This window comes from Hyalella azteca, unplaced genomic scaffold (genome assembly GCF_000764305.2).
Source record: "Hyalella azteca isolate HAZT.00-mixed unplaced genomic scaffold, Hazt_2.0.2 contig2797, whole genome shotgun sequence".
NCBI lineage: Eukaryota > Metazoa > Arthropoda > Malacostraca > Amphipoda > Hyalellidae > Hyalella > Hyalella azteca.
This window is the reverse complement of record NW_025933058.1, coordinates 324,121-345,126: the sequence shown is the minus strand read 5'-3', so window position 1 is coordinate 345,126 and position 21,006 is coordinate 324,121. Positions and strand designations below refer to the sequence as shown.

At 38.1% G+C, this 21,006-nt stretch overlaps 2 protein-coding genes across 2 annotated transcripts in view; one reads left to right on the top strand and one right to left on the bottom strand.

Annotated features, from left to right (window-relative positions):
* The first annotated feature begins 634 nt into the window (after nt 1-634).
* On the top strand, nt 635-11,525 carry LOC108664430 (circumsporozoite protein-like). Its single transcript, XM_018151008.2, has 2 exons — nt 635-1,542; nt 11,458-11,525. Exon 1 carries the CDS (start codon nt 639-641, stop codon nt 1,467-1,469), a length of 831 nt encoding a protein of 276 aa, XP_018006497.1. The 5' UTR covers nt 635-638; the 3' UTR covers nt 1,470-1,542; nt 11,458-11,525.
* Nucleotides 8,559-21,006, bottom strand: part of LOC108664429 — a 20,255-nt gene continuing 7,807 nt past the window's right edge. Inside the window, exons 3-7 of the mRNA XM_018151007.2 lie at nt 15,007-16,868; nt 14,209-14,338; nt 13,469-13,612; nt 11,426-11,643; nt 8,559-9,182 (exon numbers count right to left, since the gene is read on the bottom strand). Of these exons, the coding sequence (XP_018006496.1) occupies nt 8,559-9,182; nt 11,426-11,643; nt 13,469-13,612; nt 14,209-14,338; nt 15,007-16,868 (2,978 nt within the window). The remainder of the gene's footprint in view (nt 9,183-11,425; nt 11,644-13,468; nt 13,613-14,208; nt 14,339-15,006; nt 16,869-21,006) is intronic.

Below are 21,006 nucleotides of genomic sequence, written 5' to 3'. Positions count from 1 at the left end.
GTGAGCCCCATTAGCTGATGAACCCCATTAGCTGGTGAACCCCATAAGCTGGTGAACCCCATTAGCTGGTGAACCCCATAAGCTGGTGAACCCCATGAGCTGGCGCACCCCATTAGCTGGGCGCACCCCATTAGCTGGGCGCACCCCATTAGCTGGGCGCAACCCCATTAGCCTGTCTCTTATACACATCTAGATGTGTATAAGAGACAGGTATAGTATAGTATAGTATAGTATAGTATAGTATAGTATAGTATAGTATGGTATAGTACAGTATAGTATACAGTAGTATAGTATAGTATAGTATAGTATAGTATAGTATAGTATAGTATAGTATAGTATAGTATAGTATAGTATCGTATTATAGTATAGTATAGTATAGCATAGTTTAGTGTAGTATAGTTTGGTACTTATGCTGCATCTGCATATGTTTAAATTTAATAATAATTGTTTGTTTTTTTTTCATTGAACAACAGCACATTGCTTCTGCACAGATCCAATCAGAGTTACGAGAACATTAACATTTATTTTGAAAAATCTGAATTTAAAAAAAATTAAAGACAATATAACTTGAAAGACAAAAGTTGTGAGAATATCTCAAAAAATAGCAAAAAGACAATTTATCTTCGTCTTTCATCGTGATGGCAGACGTGATCGCCGAACTTCAAAGAGGAGTTCGCCAGCGAAAATCCAGTTTACGCGACGCAGAGTCGCGCCAAGAAGAAGAAGGCGGTAACCTCATCAAGGGGAGACCCCAACAAACCGAGCCACGTCCCATCATCAAGCTTCTGAAGCGCTGCTACAGCGTCAGCACCTCTGTCTGTAAGCTGGTGCTTGCGGCGGTACTTCTGTTGATACTCGTAAACTTGATGTCAAATCTTGCTTTTAAAACCGTTACCAGCGAACGTTTAGGGCTCATGCCCGCGGGTAACAAGAGTAACAGCAGCAGTGCAACGAGTTCTCGTAACGTTACCCGTAGCGGTAACGTAACGGGCGCCGGTAATCCACAGCACCCGCGTGACGCAATGAACATAGTAAATTCAACACGTACCAAAAATGCGACACTTTTGCGTAACTCAACTGGCAACACTAACGCAACGGGTGCCAGTAACGTACCACTGACGGGTAACGCAACGGGTGCCAGTAACGTACCACTGACGGGTAACCAAACCGGCAACAATAACGCAACGGGTGCCAGTAACGTACCACTGACGGGTAACGCAACGGGTGCCAGTAACGTACCACTGACGGGTAACCAAACCGGCAACACTCACACAACGGGTGCCAGTAACGTACCACTGACGGGTAATCAAACCGGCAACACTAACGCAACGGGTGCCAGTGACGTACCACTGACGGGTAACCAAACCGGCAACACTCACGCAACGGGTGCCAGTAACGTACCACTGACGGGTAACCAAACCGGCAGCACTCACACTGCATCACCAAGGCAACCAACCGAGAAGAAGTGAAGCCGTTTTCTGAACTGACAATAACAATTCACCAGCAACCCAACGAAATGAGACAGCTTCTCTTTACCTAAAGGTATTTCTTCTTAATTATGGTTAACATTAAACGGATGACATGAAAAAATTTAATTAAGTAATTTACTAATTTACCTTGCGATGTAACACTGTACACTACACATGGAGCTTTTCTGCAGTCAATTGCTTTTCAATGAAAAGATGAGCGAATTCACAACAATCGAATACTTTGTAATTGAGTCTTGAATATTCGAATATTATATAAAAAATTCAAGTGTCGCAATATTAATTAATATAATGTAATAATTAAATCCGTTGCAGTACTCCTACCCCATATACTCACGGCACACAATTAGACAAATTATTTATAGAGATATCTATGATCTAATCTTGTTACCGATTTCTCTAATCGAATTGTTTGCAATATTTATTCTATATGGTGAGTACTGGTCGCAGGTTAGTGTTATAGTCCACCGTTCATGAACATTTCCTTCGCCCAAACATTAATAGGATCTGTAATACTGGACAGCATACGTTTATTCGTAACAGCGGTATACGATTGAACGTTACATCAGCGGAACGTTTACTCGTAACAACAGCGGTACGAGTATACGTTACAACTGCGGAACGTTTACTTGTAACAACAGCGGTACGATTGAATGTTACTTCAGCGGAACGTTTATTCGTAACAACAGCGGTACGATTATACGTTATACCAGTGGAACGTTTATTCGTAACAACAGCGGTACGAGTATACATTACACCAGCAGAACGTTTATTCATAACAACAGCGGTACGATTATACGTTATACCAGTGGAACGTTTATTCGTAACAACAGCGGTACGAGTAAACGTTACACCAGCGGAACGTTTATTCGTAACAACAGCGGTACGAGTAAACGTTATACCAGTGGAACGTTTATTCGTAACAGGACCAATCTCACTACGTACGTTCTTTTTTCTTGACCATGCATTTGACCGCCGTGATTGGTGGGGGACAGTTTGGGAATTGGCTGGTGACTGGCCGGGAATTCTGCATGATAGATACAACAGAATATCTGTAGTGGAGCTGTCCCGTGATTCCATATTAGAATATCAATGAACATATAAAGTATTTACTGGTTATATACAGTGCCGGAAATGGCTATACGACCACCCAGTTTCTCCAAATATTTTTTCTTGCACAAAAAAATTAAGGGATTCTAATTATACGAGGATAAACTACGTTTAAAAACCGGTTCCAACGCTATGCGAAAAAAAAAGTTTCTCAAAATAAATGAGAAGAAATTATGAAAATTAGAAAAACCTAGGTGGAAATGGTTATAAGACCAGGATTGGTTTTTCTCCATTTTGGTATCTTTCTGTAATATTTTCACTTTAAAAAGTACAGCAACATAAATAATATATTGATTTTCGTCATTTAGGGCCTTTCTGGTGTACTTCTGGTACAGTTCAGTGTCCTCACTTATATTTTTTCGAAGTAAAAAATATGCCAAATGGGACAAGACTCACTGAGGCCGAGAAGACGCAGTTTTCGGCTTTGTGAAATGCAGTAGAAGTCAACGGGACATCGAAATGGGAATAAAATGCTCAAAACCCATTGGACAATAATTTTTTTGCTAATCCGGGTGGCTACGGGTGAAAAAAGCACACTGAGCCAACCCCAAAATTAACCGACAGGGATCTTAGGAGACTGTTTTCTGAGGCTTCTAAAACTTGCGCTACCTCTACTTCTATAAAATTGTTCACTGGAGTTGATGTGACAGCACGACGCATCCGTTAGATATTGCATGACTCGAAGAAATTCAAATACATGACGAGAAAAAATGCCCCTGTGCTCCAACAAAAGCATATTATCAACCGACAAAAATTAGCTGTAAAATATTTGCTTATTGGTAAGGGATGGCACATGATTACCTTCAGTGATGAAAAAAGTTCAATCTTTATGATCCAGATGGATGGCAATGCTATTGGCACCACTGGACAATGAGCCTGAATTTTTTTTCAAGCGGCAATCTTGTGTTGGTTCAGTCATGGTTTTTTAGGGCGCTTAGCTGAAAGGGAAAATCAACTCTAGCTATTTTACATGGGAGACAATATTCCGTGGCTTACAAACACACGCTGTTTTACCAACTTCTCCCTTTTATCGATGAGAAACATGAGGGAACATATGTTTTCCAAAAAAACAATGCTTCAATTCACACCTCAAAATCGGCAAACATGTGGTTCCTAGAGCAGAATATTACTCTGTTGCCGTGGCCGGCGCTTAGCCCTGACCTAAACCCCATTGAAAACTTATGGGGCATCATGGCGAGAGATGTTTACCAAAATGAGCGCCAGTTTCAGTCTGTGAGTGACCTGAGCACGGCTATCCTTCGTTCTTGGGATAAAATTTCTCAAAAGACACTGGATTATATGGTAAATAGCGTGGGGAGAAGATGAATTGAGGTAATTATGGCGAAAGGAGGTGAGATTGCCTATTAAAATGAGTGAATGTGATCCACAAACGGAAAAACATATCATGGTCTTATAACAATTTCCACCTAGGTTTTTCTAATTTTCATAATTTCTTCTCATATATTTTGAGAAAATTATTTTTTTCGCATAGCGTTGGAATCGTTTTAAAACGTAGTTTAACCACGTATAATTAGAATCCCATAATTTTTTGTGCAAGAAAAAATATTTGGAGAAAACTGGGTAGTCGTATAGCCATTTCCGGCACTGTATGAACGGAGGGTAACTTGAATTTTAGTTGACGTAATTTGTTATTGGTCTCATATACGCATGCATTTTGGTGAAATAAGTGGTCAAATTAAAAATCAGGAATAAAAGAAGTGAAACTATTTAGTAATTTCAATATTATTATTCCGAATCTATTTAATCTGGCTGTTTTAATTTCATGAGCACATTAATTATTCAAACATTGACCATTTTATTATAGCAATCATAGTTATCACCTTATATGTAAGTACTGGCAGAATTACAGTTTTTAGTTTACTTTATATTATTACCAGCCTCCGTACGTTAATATGAAAATGTTAATGAAAATATAATCTTACTGCAATTTTTGAGAACTTGTGACGTCCTATTGGGCACCGAATGTAGAATAGTAATTAATGTAATGTGTTGGTTAATTATCTTGCAAGTGATAAAGATCACAAACTAAAAGATCGCATTAACTAGCGTAATGATTGTTCACAATTACATTGTATTAGGACGACGGGCAAATATTCTCGAACAATTATTTAATTCTGAGCGTACAATTAATGTAATACAAGATGCAAATCAACTGCAAATGATAGTAAGTGAACAATTAACGAAGCAATGATACGCCTGAGTGCACAGCCATTAATGTAAGGTGATAAGAAATTAATGTAAGGTGATAAGAAGCGCACAGTTATTATTTCGGAGATATAAAGAATATAATTAATTTTTTGATGATACATTTTATAAACGCTCAAAGCTTGCCATGCCTATTCCCTTGCTTCTTTTTTTATATGGCAAACAAATTCCAAATTAAAATAATTCTCTCCCTCTACACCGTGCGCCATTATTTTAAAGCAAGTTATCCTATTTTATGCTGAATTATTCTCCTGTTTGCTGTTGTGCTGGAACGAGTGCCTTACACGTTGTTGTGTCGTAATATAAACCTAGTGCATCAATTCTTGGCTGCACGTTTCTTTTATTGATGTTCCATTGTTATCATTTTAAATACGATGTAAAATGCAATTATTGCTTCAACCGTAAGGAATTTGTGAGAGGATTGGGCTCTCGCAATCCTATTTCTATCTGAATTTTACGTTAACATTAGTTCTAGTGCTGTTATGAAGAAACACTCCTCTGAATTAGCTGCTAATGAGGCATTGAGTGGTTGTTGCAAGGCCATTTTACCTAAATTGTTAGTTAATATTTCATTTTGGCGTCATCGCAAAAAAATGTTATTGAACTAGTTCAGGAAAGGTTCATGCTAAACTGTTCCCCTTCGAATTCTTGTACTAATGAAAGTGCAAACGTTAATTTAAATACTATTTCTACTATAATAGTATGTTAATGCTGTGAATCGATAATATATTCAAAAAGGTAATTTTTAATAGCACCTGTACGACAATTGAAGCCAAGGTCGACAATTGAAGCCGTCGCGGCGCAAAGTAATGGGTTTGATCGAATAATACGGTTAATGATTTGTGATTATAATTCTAGGGAACTAAATGGATTTAATGTTGAACTATATGGATTATGTATTCAACTATATGGATTGTTCATGGAACTATATTGATCAAACATGTTGTGTGTTTCAATAAGTTATGCGGTATGGTTAAGATTTGTTTACATCCTGTCAGTCACTGATAAACATCATTCTCTATCACTTCTTATGTAATTATATCAATAATATTAAGAAACATTTAAATTCAAAGAATAAATTACTAAAGTTATTTGATTACTGAAATTTGGGACGAGCAGGATGTACTTAACTATTTTTTTGTCAGCATTTAAAACAGTTTGAGCTTAAGATATTTGCAACGATGTTTGTTAGCTCATTAAATAAGTTCTCAATTTTTCCATTAATAAACCAGACGTGCCTTAATTGACCTTGACGTTCTTGACCATCGACTATCATGTTGTTGTGTGCGTTACGGTAGTATTATTGTGAACGTATCATCGGGTACATTTCTGTGGTAATTTCTGTGGTAAATTCTGTGGTAATTTCTGCAGTAATTTCTGTAGTAATTACTGTGGTAATTACTTTGGTTTTTTCTGGTGGTAATTTCTTTAGTAATTACTGTGGTAATTACTTTGGTAATTTCTGTAGTAATTTCTGTGGTAAATTCTGTAGTAATTTCTGCAGTAATTACTGTGGTGGTTTCTGCGGTAATTTCTGTGGTAATTTCTGTGGTAATTTCTGTGATAATTACTGTGGTAATTTCTGCGGTAATTTCTGTAGTAGTTTCTGTAGTAATTTCTGTGGTAAATTCTGTGGTAATTTCTGTAGTAATTTCTGTAGTAATTTCTGTGGTAAATTCTGTGGTAATTTCTGTAGTAGTTACCGTGGTGGTTTCTGCGGTAATTTCTGTGGTAATTTCTGTGATAATTTTTGTGGTAATTTCTGTAGTAATTTCTGTGGTAATTTCTGTGGTAATTTCTGTGGTAATTTCTGAGGCAATTTCTGTGGGAATTTCTGTGGTAATTTCTGTGGTAATTACTGTGGTAATTTCTGTGGTAATTACTGTGATAGTTTCTGTGGTAATTTCTGTGGTAATTTCTGTGGTAATCTCTGTGGTAATTTCTGTGGTAATTTCTGCGGTAATTTCTGTGGTAATTTCTGTGGTAATTACTGTAATAAAATCTGTGGTAATTTCTGTCGTAATTACTGTAGTAATTTATGTGGTAATTACTTTAGTAATTTCTGTGGTAATTACTTGAGTAATTTCAGTGGTAATTTCATTCAGGAAGAAAAATAATAAAATACAGTTAAATAATTAATTTGTTTACATTTCTTCCAGTTATCCAGATTCCGCTTGTTTCCTGCGGTTGATCTCTGTCGTATAATGACCGCAATATCTATTATGTGTACGAATTATACGACCTCAGAAAGATTAAAGCATACTGACCCCTAGTTGTAAAAGGGAGAAAAAATGCGTGGGCAAGAAAAGGGGAAACACGAATATTAAAAAACGAAATCATTGAAAATTGCGTTGTCAATATTTGAGAAGATCGTCATGTTAAATTAAATGTAGCCATCGAAGAGAATTCAACAATAAATTTATGATCTATTAAAATAAAGTTTCTGCGCAAGGGAATGGTTTGCCAGTCGCTACTTTTTGGAGTTCAAAGTTATTCATAGTAAAATTAGGTCAAACCGGTGTATGAGCCCAATAAATAGACATATCACTATCATTACACATTTATTAATTAAAGCGATGCATTAGGTAATAAATATTTCTACGTAGGGATCTACATTTAAAGGGTAGCGCAATAGGTAGAATATATTTAAGGTAAATAATCTTTTCTAGAACAATAAACGTTTACACAAAATTCCTCAACTCGCATAAAGTTAGACGGTGCAATAGCTTCGAAAGGTCTGTACAAGTTCTAGACTTCCACAATTCTTGGTCATTGAGCAAGATACTAATTTTCACATAAAAAATTGTACATATCGCTATTTATTGAATCCTAATTAGCAAATTAATAGAATATGAATGATGTTTCAGTTTTCTTATGGTGCGTACAGTGGCTAAGACATCAAACCTTCATGCTGATCACTTTAGAGTTTCTGCAGTTCACAAAAACAAATGTAATTTAAAACGACTTCACTTTTGGGTAATTTTAAAAGAGAGAAAATAATTCATGAATAACTTGCGCATATGTATGATTATATTTAATCACATTAAAGCAGATTTGTGGAAATCATTAATTCAGTGGAAGGAATAAAAAGACATTATCGATACAGATTATGATGTTTTAAAACTTTACTACTTATTATAATTAGGGGAATTCTATAGGATACACGAATTAATATGCGTTATGAGCATTAATATAATATTTTTTAATGAACAGTATTCGAGGGCAAAGTATTCGAATAATTGTTTTAACGACATATTATTAATATGATAGAGGTTTATTAATAAACTTACATATTATTGTCTTTCACTAAAAATATGTATTTTTATCATTACTCCCTGCATTTCAACTAATTTAAATACTGATTCATCCACTAACTAAACATTTAAATATTTATATCAAAATTCTATACACTTTGGAAGCTCTAAGATCTAATAACAACATATATCATTCTGTCGAACCTCAAAGATCTAGTGCTTCTAGAACAAGAACCTGTAGAACAAATGATCTAGTGAAGATTTGGTTCATTTGTCACATTTCGAAAGTTAACAGAAATAACAGTCAATTTATTTCCGGTTACAAAGCCTAAATAGTTTGGTCTGGTGGAAGAAAAAAATTCTTTTGTATATTATGTGAATAACTTTCTTCAAGCGATTCTAACTGCCGAGTTCTGGAATAAAGAAATTCTATACTACGGTTAGTACACAATCGGTCGAGCTTTTTGGTCAGGTACTTCCATTAATTATCGAAGCTGAACTGCTTAGATTTCTCGAAAGCAGAAACGGCTTTTGGTTTTGAAGGCAATGTAGCGCTGAATTTGGGGACCGACGCTGATTTCTGCACCGTGTAAACAGAAGCTCCTTTGCTGTAGACAGCGGCTGTCACCACCCTTCCGCCGCTGGTTTGTGTCACTACACTCTGTGGGGCGACACTTTTCATTCCTGCCATCACAATTTGCGGGGAATTTGCTTTTTTCTCTGTGTTATCGGTAGCCCAAGGCTGGCTTTTTGATAAGCTAGTGGCGCTCGCGGAGGGCAAAACTCTGGGCTGGAAGGACTGTCTTGAGTTAGAGAAATCTTTTCCAATGATGTCGTCCTTATCAGACGTTGAAGAGGTCGAAGGGTTTTGAGAATGTCCAGAAAGACCAACAGTCACGATTTTATTCTCCGGAGAACTTGAAGGTTTTGGAGAGTCGGAGGAAGACCGGTTGTGTGAAGGGGAAGTTTGAGATCTGGTCACTCTGGGGCTATTGCTGTTTGAAGAGGAAAACGAGTGCGTGTCTCCAGGGGAAGATGATAAGGAGGTGCTTTTCAAGGTCTCCTCGGGATCTTGGTAGCAGTCTGCCACTTTCACTTCCGTAACCTGAGAATACAAATTTGTTTCAGATAAAATATATTATAACGCATATTTCATAAGCCTCCTACTGCACATCGTCACATCGTCTGTTGGTAGACAGAAATAAAACCTATACGAATATTCCTTCCTACCACCACCCTGCAGCCGCACCTGCAATGAGGCACGACGTACCTGCAGGAAAGGCACGACGTACCTGCAGTGAAGGCACGACGTACCTGCAGGGAAGTTGCGACGTACCTGCAGTGAAGGCACGACGTACCTGCAGGGAAGTTGCGACGTACCTGCAGTTATACTATACTTAAGATATAGACGTATGCTTTAGTATACTATACTTAAGATATGGACGTATACTTTAGTATACTATACTTAAGATATAGACGTATACTCTAGTATACTATACTTAAAAAAACGTATACGTTCAGGCTACCGACTCTTAAGATATAGACGTATGCTTTAGTATACTATACTTAAAATATAGACGTATACTTTAGTATACTATACTTAAGATATGGACGTATACTTTAGTATACTATACTTAAGATATAGACGTTTAGTATGCTTACTATACTTAACTTATGATATAGACATAGACGAGTAAATGATTCAGTGGTTGATAAACTTTAAGAAAATATAAGTAACCTTGGTTATGGGGTGATTCTTAAATGTTAGAAATTGTATGTTATTTACATAACCGCCCAAATTCAGTAGAATATGAAATATTTTTTAACAATTAATAATGAAATTAGATGAGAATACTATACAAAAGTCAGTGTATTAATTAAAACAATTGAATTCAGTATCTTTACACCGTCTAAATTTTGTAGATGATAAAATATTTTTTACAAAAGCTAACATACAGAGGTTTACTTAGTTTAGAAATGGCTTCTTAACTGAATTGAGATTAACTTACGAGCCACTAATATTGTACTTCATTTAATCGAAGAATATTGTCTACAGCTTTTTCTTTCATTGTACCCTCTTGAAAAAACTATTTTATTGATCATTATATATTGGCAATGTCTTCTCAACAATGCTGCAAAGTTAAACGCGAAGGATAACTATATAGCCGCTAAAGTCTTGAAACATCAATATCATCTCTATTCCAGAGAAATTTTTTTAATAGAAGATGAATAATATTCCAGAAAAATAAATGCGTTGAAAACATATTTCACAAAAGGAACATAGAAATAAAATATCCTGTTGCCACTCATAGACCCAAACGCGTTCACCAGAACAAGCCCCAGGTCTACGATGGCGTTTCACTTACTAACCGATAATTTAAAATCTATAAACGCAATGATATCTGTCAATTGCCGAAATTTTCATATTGAAGTAAAATTATGTTGATATTAGCATGATGTTATGCTGATTACATCCAGTGTAATCATCATTGTAATCACAATAAATCTTTTATCTGTTAGAATGAAATATCATTCGTAGGAGATTTATTTGGCTGGAAAATTAATTTTCGCTTCATCTTAACATGGATCCTTTATAATTCGATTATAGATACCAAATTAGAGCGATAGGCTGCGAGTAGACCAAAACAGTGCAGGCATCAGCAACAACTGCCGAACATAGAGCTTAGTATATGGAGAAGATAATATATTTAGTATATTTATTATTCATAAGATGAACAATAAATTCACCACAGTAACGTACATAGGTCTTACGATGACGTATCAAATATCAGTTCATGTGATCAGGTCAAACCATGAATCCAATGCTGGATATGTTTTATGGAGCTTATTACAAGCAAAAAATAATCAAACGATATTTTATTCCTTACACAAAACTTGGATGTGCAGATTAATGATACATATGATCACTAATAATTAGGATCACTTATCTATACTTCTTATGAAAACTTGAACGTTGACTCATGCCATTTGCCTGATCCAAGACTCTCCGTGATCGTCAGCCGCTGATCTAAAAGATCACAGTCGATCAAGATCTATAATCTATACTTCTTATCACGATCTATGATCTATACTTGTAATATAGAAAGATAAACGATCGACTTATGCCTTGTGCCTGATCCATGACTCACCGTGAACTGCAGCCGCTGATCTATAATATCCCAGTCGATCAAGATCTATAATTTATACTTCTAATATAAAAAGATAAACGATCGACTCATGCCTTATGCCTGATCCAGGATTCTCTCTCTGTGATTTGCAGCCGCTGATCTTCAAGATCACATTATGATCTATAATTGTAATATAAAAAGATAACCGATCGACTCGTGCCTTATGCCTGATCCACGACTCTCTGTGCTCAGCAGAGACCGATGCAGGCGGAGATGATCTCTGCAGATCAGGATCGCTGGCCCAGCGCTCTCTGACATGTGCCGAGCATGAGCGCTCGACGCTCTCGATAAGGTCACAGCAGAGATGCCGGCCCGTGAACCGGGCCCACTCGACGGCAGTCAACCCGCGCCCGTAGTCCCGTAGGTGCGGGGACGCTCCTGAGGGAAGCGTTCTTTGTTTACGCGTGCTAATATTAATGTCATTTGATTTATTAAATTTTAATAAATTTCTGGTTTACTTAGACTCGTAGTTTACTTAGACTCGTCATTCGATTTATTAAATTGTAGTAAATTTCTGGTTTACTTAGACTATTTTGATGGAATTTGTAAGAAGTTTAATTATGTGTTTCTAAATGGCACCCGCGCCCGTAGTCCCGTAGGTGCGGGGACGCTCCTGAGGGAAGCGTTCTTTGTTTACTCGTGCTAATATTATTGTCATTTGATTTATTAAATTGTAGTAAATTTCTGGTGTACTTATACTATTTTGATGGAATTTGGGAAGTTTAATTATGTGTTCATAAATGGCACCCGCGGCCGTAGTCCCGTAGGTGTGGGGACGCTCCTGAGCAAACCGTTCTTTGTTTACGCGTGCTAATATTAATGTCACTCGATTTATTAAATTTTAATAAATTTCTGGTTTACTTAGACTATTTTGATGGAATTTGGAAGTTTAAATACTATTTTGATGGAATTTGGAAGTTTAATTATGTGTTCATAAATGGCTAAGTTTGATCGGTGGTGTTGATGACTGCTCCAGATTTAATGGAATTAATATAATGACTACAGTAAAATTAGTACATGAAGCCGGCAAATAAGTAATTTATAGTTGAATGATTCAGATTTTGAGATCTAAAAATTGCTTTGAAATAAATCAAATAATATTGCTCGCTTGAATAATTGAACAAAATCGCTTAAATAATTCACGTGGGGACATAACCTGAACCTGAAAATTTATTCTTAGTGGGAAAGTAAGGATTGCCTAGGGGAGGAGAGGATTGGCTCATATTTTAAAATGCAGTTTTAAAATTCAAAAAGCACAAAATGTTTCTAAAAAAATAGATTCTAATGTGAGTTCAATGTAAAACGTCGGTTTGACGGGTTCTTTCTTTATTTACCATATCATAATTTTAGTATGCGTTCGGGATAACGGAGATTATAGAAAATTGCCGGCATTATTGATCCCGAGAAACACCGGGCTAACCTGATAGTTTATTACAGTCTCCCGAAAGTCTGACTGTGTGTTTGGAGCTTAAAGTCTTAAATATATTCAAGGTATTAGAGTGCGTATTCACAATATCTACTAATCGGATTGTATCCCAAATTTGAGGATTGCCGCTGAATTCCAGCAGTACCTTACAATGAGGGTAAAGTTCCATGAATGTTTAGCCTAAAATGTTAAATTGTAAACCAAAACCCACAAGTGGTTGAGGAGCAACTTGAACATTATTGCTTAACTTGATCATGACACAATGTTAGTTAGTGATGCCTTATGGTCGTAAATGGCCTCACCGGAAACTGTAGCGTCATGAAATAGAAAACAAATTACTTGCTGGTTAAAGCATGAATACGGGATGAAGGTAATTAGAATTAACAAGGCTACGTTATTTAACTGCAATATTAATACATGATTCTCACATAGATAAACAATTAAGGTGCTTGTTATACTACCAAGGATACGTTTTTTAAGTAATAAATTAATAGCGGCCAATAACACGGCTATATGATGATGGTGTTAATTAACCAGACTATATTGAGTGACAAAAAAAATTACTGGTCACTTACAACAAAAAAATATATATAACTCGGTATTCACTGCAGTGAGTGACAGAGAGCGCATTTTCTCGTCGACGAAACCGTGAAGTCACGGACGGACAGACAGACAGACGGACGGACGGACGGACATGGCGAGCACAATAGTGCCTTTTTTTCCATAAAAGAGAAAATGCGCTAAAAAAAGACGGAATTATTCTGAATCGTGACGTACCGGCGAAGAGGAGCGTCTTTACGACCTTTGTACGCCCCTGCAGCGCCGCCTTCATGAGGGGCGTGAAGCCTGCGTGGTCACGCGCGTCGAGCTCCACGTGGCCCTCGCACCTGTTGACCAGGTGCGCCACCACGTCCACATGGCCTGCGTCAGGAGGTTCTTATTATATATTGAATATATGTAATATGGAATATTTATATATATAATATATAATATATAATATATAAACATATACTATATATTGAATATATAGTTTAGTGGGTCACGGTCTTGTCCTACAGCAACAATAATGAGAATAATTGGTTTTCTTCAATTGTGGCATTAATATTAAAAAAATTCATAAATTAACATTTAATTTTTGTGGCAGTATTAACGATTGTTAAGAAGACTTGATGTTGTTCGTGATGTCCCTAACAATGACGATTGTTGTGTAAATCAACAGCCACTCACAGCCACTCGCCCCTACCCTTGGCAGCCGCTCATCGCCTGCCACTCACTCGCCTGGGTCTCCAGCCTCTCACCTAGACTTCCCCTCACTTCCCTCGTCACCCACTCACCCGCCTAGGCCGCCAGGTGCAGAGGGGAGTTACCCTCACTCCCCTCGTCACCCACTCACCCGCCTGGGTCGCCAGGTGCAGAGGGGAGTTGCCCTCACTCCCCCGGCACCCACTCACCCGCCTGTCCGCCTGAGCCGCCAGGTGCAGAGGGGAGTTGCCCTCACTCCCCCGGCACCCACTCACCCGCTTGGGCCGCCAGGTGCAGAGGGGAGTTGCCCTCGTGGTCCCCCAGGTTGAGGTCCGCGCCGGGCAGGGCAGCGAGGGCCGCCACGACGCGGCTGTAGCCGTTCACGCTCGCGTGACTCAGCGCAGTCTGGGGACATGTGTTCAGTTATCAGGTGCACATCAACTGGTGCACTTGCAAGCAGCTGCGCCGGTTATCGGGTGCACTAGTTATCATGTGCACTAGTTATCAGTTGTACTAGTTATTAGGTGCACCAGTTATCAGGTGTACACATCAACTGGTGCACTTGTAAGCAGGTGTACCCATCAACTAATGCACTTGTAAGCATGTGCACCAGTTATCAGGTGCAACACTTATCAGGTGTACACATCAACTGGTGCACTTGTAAGCAGGTGTTCCTGCGGACTACATGATGATGGCTTACTACGTCTCGCCTGGGGCTGCCTAAGACTGACTGAAGGTCTGCTCGGGGAGCTTATATAAGCATGCTATAGTGACGTCACGGAAGTGACGCAGTAAGTGCTAACACAAGTATGGGAGTTACGGTAGACAGCCTGACACGTGAAATAGCGAGAGATTACAGTAAACCTACAATTTAATCTGAGAAATTTTCATAGATAACCGACTTTCGAATATCATCTTCGAGTACAATTTCGAATTCGAGTCATGAACATTAATCTAAATTTTTAAGCAGTTATCTATTTATTCAATATTTATTTAACTACCTCTTGTATACGCATCACACGTACATATACTTACACGATATCCGACTACTGATTTAACATTATTCCACTCACCCTACCAGTCTTGTCGCACTCATTGATGATCGATGAATCGAGCTGTCCGGACAGGTTGAGTTCCTTGATCAACCTGAGGACCTGTTCCTCCTCCACGAGTCTGCAGGCGGTGACCAAGATGCCCTCATGGCTGCCCTTCATCTTAGCGTAGAGGCAGTCGGCGAGGTCGGGAGAAAGAGGGGTTGTCAGGCTCGAGAAGAAGGCGGAACGATGCGAGGAAGCGGGAACTTTGTCGCGACTTCCCTTACGAGATGGTTTGTTCGGGTTAGATTTCAGAGTTATGCTCTGGGGGAAGAACCTAAATGTTGATGTCGAGGAGCTCTTAAACAGATTCTTCCTTGGTTCAACTAGAGGCTTTTCAAAGAAAGACTCTTTGGCTGTCTTTGAGGATTCCTGGCTATGGTTGGTAAAGTTTTCTTCGTGGTTATGTTGAATAAGAGTAACTGGTGCAAAGCCTGTTTTCCTTTTGATGTTCACAGGAGGGTTGGAAACATTTTCTTGCTCGTTTGAAATCTTTCTGGCCACGCTGTTTTTGTGCGTCAGATTTCGACGAGATATCGTTGATGATTGATCTTTGTCCCCTGAAAACCCGTAGTTGTTATCCAATGAGGATTGACTAAATATGCCTCTTTGGCTGGCTCCAAGTTCATAAGAGTGGACGGAGCTTCGCTTTGATGATGACTTGGGCTCCGAGTCTTTCGATGGAAGACGAGGATATTGAGACGAAGTCACCGAAGACTTGCCGCTCAAGTCTCCAGAGAAGAAAAAATCAGCTGGCTCTTCCTTCGCATGAAATTCGCGAACTCCTCCAACTCTGATGCCACTGACATGGCTATCAGAATCCAGGCTTCCAAAATTCAGCTTCTGGATATCATTTTGAGGAACTTTGTATTTCGAGCGAGTGACGTGTTCTGGAATTATTGAATTTTCTTTTTCGGTTTTAGTGAATGTTACTCCTTCGAATGATGTCGTAGCAGATTTTGAAATGCCTCTAAATGTTTGAATATTTGATCCATTATATTCTGAATGAAGCTCGTATTTTTTTAAGTGCGGGTTTGTGAGTATGGGAGAAGGCGTTGTAATATCCGTGCAATTCTTTGAAGGGTGTAGAGAAGAAAAAACTACCACTTCATCGCAAGAGTTCTCTAAATATTGAACTTCATTTTCTGGAAAGTGTACTGACCTTCGAATGACATCTTTTCTACGACGACGATTACAAGATTGTTCAGGATCAGTCACGATTTCTTGAAGCGATCCAGAGTTCTGTACTCGATTGTTTCTTTCTTTTTTATCATTGACCAAAATACCAGCAGGTTGAGATAAAATTGATAACGTTTCATTTGGATCAGGACCACTGCATGCGGATAATCTTCTGCTCTGGGTTAAGTAGCTCGAGAACGAGTTTTGGCGCTTGTCTAGGAAGTTGAAAACCTTCCTCTTTGAGGAGGATATCGACGAAACTGGGGATTCTGGAGTCAGTTCAAGAGATCCGAGACCAATATCGATTGTCTCTTTGTCTTTCCTGGATTGTCTATCCAGAGGCTTCCGGTGTCTGGCAAACACTGTTAAAGGTTCAGATTCTTTAGAAGAACCATCCCTCGCTTGGGATCCTCCACCCCTCGCATGAGATCCTTCCCAATTGTTCGAGAACACTTGATCAGAGGGGTTTTGTTCATGGACATGAAGGTCCAGGCCGTTTATCGGGATTGGCTGCGTTCTGGACTTGTGTATAGCAAGTAGTCGGCGTTTGGTTTCAGAAACTGAACTCTGGTTCTCTGCTGGCGCATTTGAGTTCGCTGGGCAGCTAATGTGTTCGTCAATAGTTGACCGATCCCGGTGATGTGCAGTCTTTTGCAGAAACCCTGAGGTAAAAAGAAGTTGATGTGAATTTTTCTTAATTAATGTAAATGTTACAAATTGGAGACAAAAAATTATTAAAATAGGACGATTAATGTGATACGACCAATAGAAAAACACATTTTTCGAAAGCCTTTGAGAGGTTAAGACCAATACTCATAAGATATACACATGGTAATTCATATGGTTAAATGTATTACCCATATTCCGAATAGAGTTCGGATTCGCCATTGTCAATTTTCCGGTCAGACAATCACGTATCCAATTGTTTTATTCTTTCTTTCTTTTTATTATATATATTAAAGTATTCATTTAACATAAATAGCAACCAACGTTACTAAATAGCAACCAACAATTTCCTCTGCCGCACCGAGCCAAGTTTTGCCTAGTATAGGATAACGAAATGGTATATGTTGGCGATGTGGTATATGAAGACGATGTAAAATGTGTTAACGATGAAGTACAGAGTGAAAAAGAGTATATATTGACGATGTGGAATATTTCAAGGATGTAGTACATACTGTAAACATGGTATATGTTGACATTGTGGTATATGTTTATGAGGTCTTACAATTGCGCTCGAGGCATGACGTTATAGAATAGAATAGAATGGAAGTTTCGGCACTGAAGAAATAGGCCCATGGCCTGTTGCCGATTCTTGAACTTTTCGTGCCTTGATTCACAAGGGATCCGGCCTTTGGAACCCGATCTTTCCATAACTGACGATTGATTGAGATAGCTGCTGGACTTATTGCCTGATCCGTAATTTGCTAGGCATTTTAAGACTGAACATATGCTCCTGCATAGCTTATACATGCGCCGGGAAATTTGGCCCTGCGTGATAATTTAAGCGACCACCCTTCAATATTCCGTTTACCTGTGCGTGGGGATAAGGTATCCTGGATACGGACTGATGCTTCATGACGGTATCCAGAAGGATACAAACAGTAGGAATATCTTATCGGTAAATTATATTATCAATCAATCAATACCATCCAATAATACGCTGAATTTTGTGATTTTGTTTGAGCCGAGCATGCCTTCCACTCTAACAATCGCTTCGTGTCGCGCTAGCATCTCCCCTCAAAAATAGACATGTAAGTGAACGACTGAACAAATATCAATTCTTAATGGAATAGATATAAGCACTAGAGTGAATAAGCCTACTGTCAGTTGAACAATGAATTGGGCCTAATGTCTTTGAGATTCAGTATTATTTGAACATTCTACGATTAATTGATCAAATATCTATGCTTAGTTGAACACGCGAGTAGCCTCAAAATAGACTAACTGGCAGGTCAATAGCCTAACAAGCATGTGAGCGCTTTGTTGCTAGAGCTTCATGCAAGACGAGCTATAGAGGCTAGGCCAATTAAGTGATTATAAGCCGTCAAGCTATACTGAATGATTTCAACAATAGTTCCTACAAGACAGGCCTGTTAATTTGCTTTAGTAAAGGAAAACTCAGTCGAATAATTTAATTTTTAATCTTTCGTGAATCTTCCCTGAAATTTTAATGCAAAGAGAACTGCGTCGAGAGGTCTATTTACACTCAGAAAAGTGACAGTATCAAATTATCCAAACAGCAAAAAACTTTCGTACCCACCAGCACGAGCTAAGAGCGGACGTACTCTCAAAAAAATTGACAGACTTTGTGCAAATATCGATGCTTTTTAATGCATTTTATCATTTAAGGAAAAAAAGGCGCTATTGTGCTCGTCATGTCCGTCCGTGACGTCCGTCCGTGACTTCACGTCAACGGACGAGAAAATGCGCTCTTTATCACTCACTGCATTGAGTACTGAGCTATATTTTTAGCGCATTTTCTCATTTATGGAAAAAGGCGCTATTGTGCTTGTCATGTCCATATCCGTCTGTCTGTCCGTCTGTCCGTCCGTCTGTCCCTGACCACGTTTTCGTCGACGAGAAAATGCGCTCTCTGTCACTCACTGCAGTGAGTACTGAGTTATATTTTTTGACTTATGTGGGCTGTTACGCCCTAGTTTTGCCCGGCAAACGGACATTTCGGTGCTTATTGCAAGAAGTGTGTCACTATTTAGACAAAATGATCTATTCATTTTGTGTATGCAGCACTCATAACTCTTTTCCTGGGCTAAACTGGGTCATAATGACCCACACTAGCGCAAACAATAGCGCCTTTTTTAGAAAATATAGCGCCTTTAAAAAAAAAACGCTAAAAAGCGTGTCGCTATCTAAACAGACCTGAATTCAAACGCTGATCCATTTTTGAGAAATTATTTTCTTCTATTGCCCAAAAGTTGGAAAATTCAGCGGCAGAATTCAGTAAGAAAAAAAATAAAAATACTAACAGAGGTTATTAAACTGGCTTAGATTTGCCAGCAATGACTATGTGAATGAAGGAGAGGTTCAGATTACAATTTAAAAAAGTCTTTTACAAGATAATTTTTGAGTTTTTTTACGGTTACATGTCGAGGTGGCGAGTCTAACAAGGTTTATACTCAGGGAAATGAGTGGGACTTTGCTGAAATACTGGAACACTTTTTGTTTTTGATTGGGTCACTCCGACTTCGTTTGGCCTGTCAAAGTGTCCGTTCAGTGTAAGCCATTCACTTATTTTCATGTTGGATTCTTTTTAAAAAATAGGATTCGCGATAGAAAATACCATCTAGATAAATAGCCTACCGATAACATCAATTAATTAAATGAAAAAATTACTTAATGCATGAATAAAAGGGCTTAATCAATGCATCATCCGCATTGCGGTCGCATGGAGAGTTCACTGGTCCGTCCTGAGATCAAGTAAAATGTCGAGCTAAGAGTTTAGCGCACGCAAGCTTTCGTGGATACAAAGTATTCCTTATAAATTACGAGGGCTGGTTTTAAGAGCTGGTGCTGATGTTGCTTGCTGGCACTCGTTACTCATTTAAAAATTCAACAAGATTCTTCTTGTATACGTATTCCATAATATTGTGCTTACCTCATGCTTTGTTAACCATAACATAATCAAGAGGTTGTATCTGATTAAAACTAGTGAAACACGCATTGAATGGGAATATGAAAAATACTATTTCAAAACTCTCTAATAAATATTAAATATTATGGTACGTGAGAAATTTCACGAATTTTTTAATATTTTCTAACATTCCGACGATTTAAAGAAATACTGTAATCGTCAAATTATTGCGGGCATTTCTGCAGCTAAAAGTCATGTGCAAATCACTTTAATTCGATTACTATTATCAAGAACGCAGATCTTAATAAAACGTTCTGATTCTCAATGTATAATATTTTCCGAACTTCATCAAATTTAGGCGTAAAATTTTCCCACTTTTAATGTATACGTATGATGTTAAAAAATTAAAAGAGTTTTACTATTCAGAACCTGAATGTTGCGAGGCACAGCAAGTTATTTTTATTATCCACTAAGGATCATAAAATATAATTTAAACTCCCACACTTCCATCTCACCAATCGCACTTAATTTCAATGCTACTCATCATACTTTCGTGCATTTTTTATCCTCCTCTGCAGTTTATTTGTAAGATAACTAACAGAAATTTAACACCATGTTTCTATAAATCTTTTTGATTTTTATGTAATTAAACTATTACTAATACTAAAGTGAACTTGTTCTCACACGAACCACCATCTACACTAGAATATCCTAATAGGTCTCTTAAATCTTAAATGGTATATATAATTTACATCAATCACATTACGTCTTCAATATTTCAATATAGTTTAATGTACCTGTATCATTTCCTCTATTTAAGGTAACATTTCGCTTTCTGATAATGAAGCAGTCATTAGGATTACGGTTTCGCCCATAGCACCATTATGATGTAATTGCATCATACATCGCATCGTAAGTGCATCATAAGCATGGTTATGATGCAAGTGCATCTTACATCGCATCGTAAGTATGGTGCGTGTTCGTCCACAGCACCACATGGATGGAAGTACATCGCATTACTCATCACTAAGCGTGATTTATGGCGTGCATCACGCACCAACAACAGCTACTACGTCTTTGCCTGCAGCTACGTCTTTGACTGCAGCTACGTCTTTGACTGCAGCTACGTCTTTGACCGCAGCTACGTCTTTGACCGCAGCTACGTCTTTGACTGCAGCTACGTCTTTGACTGCAGCTACGTCTTTGAC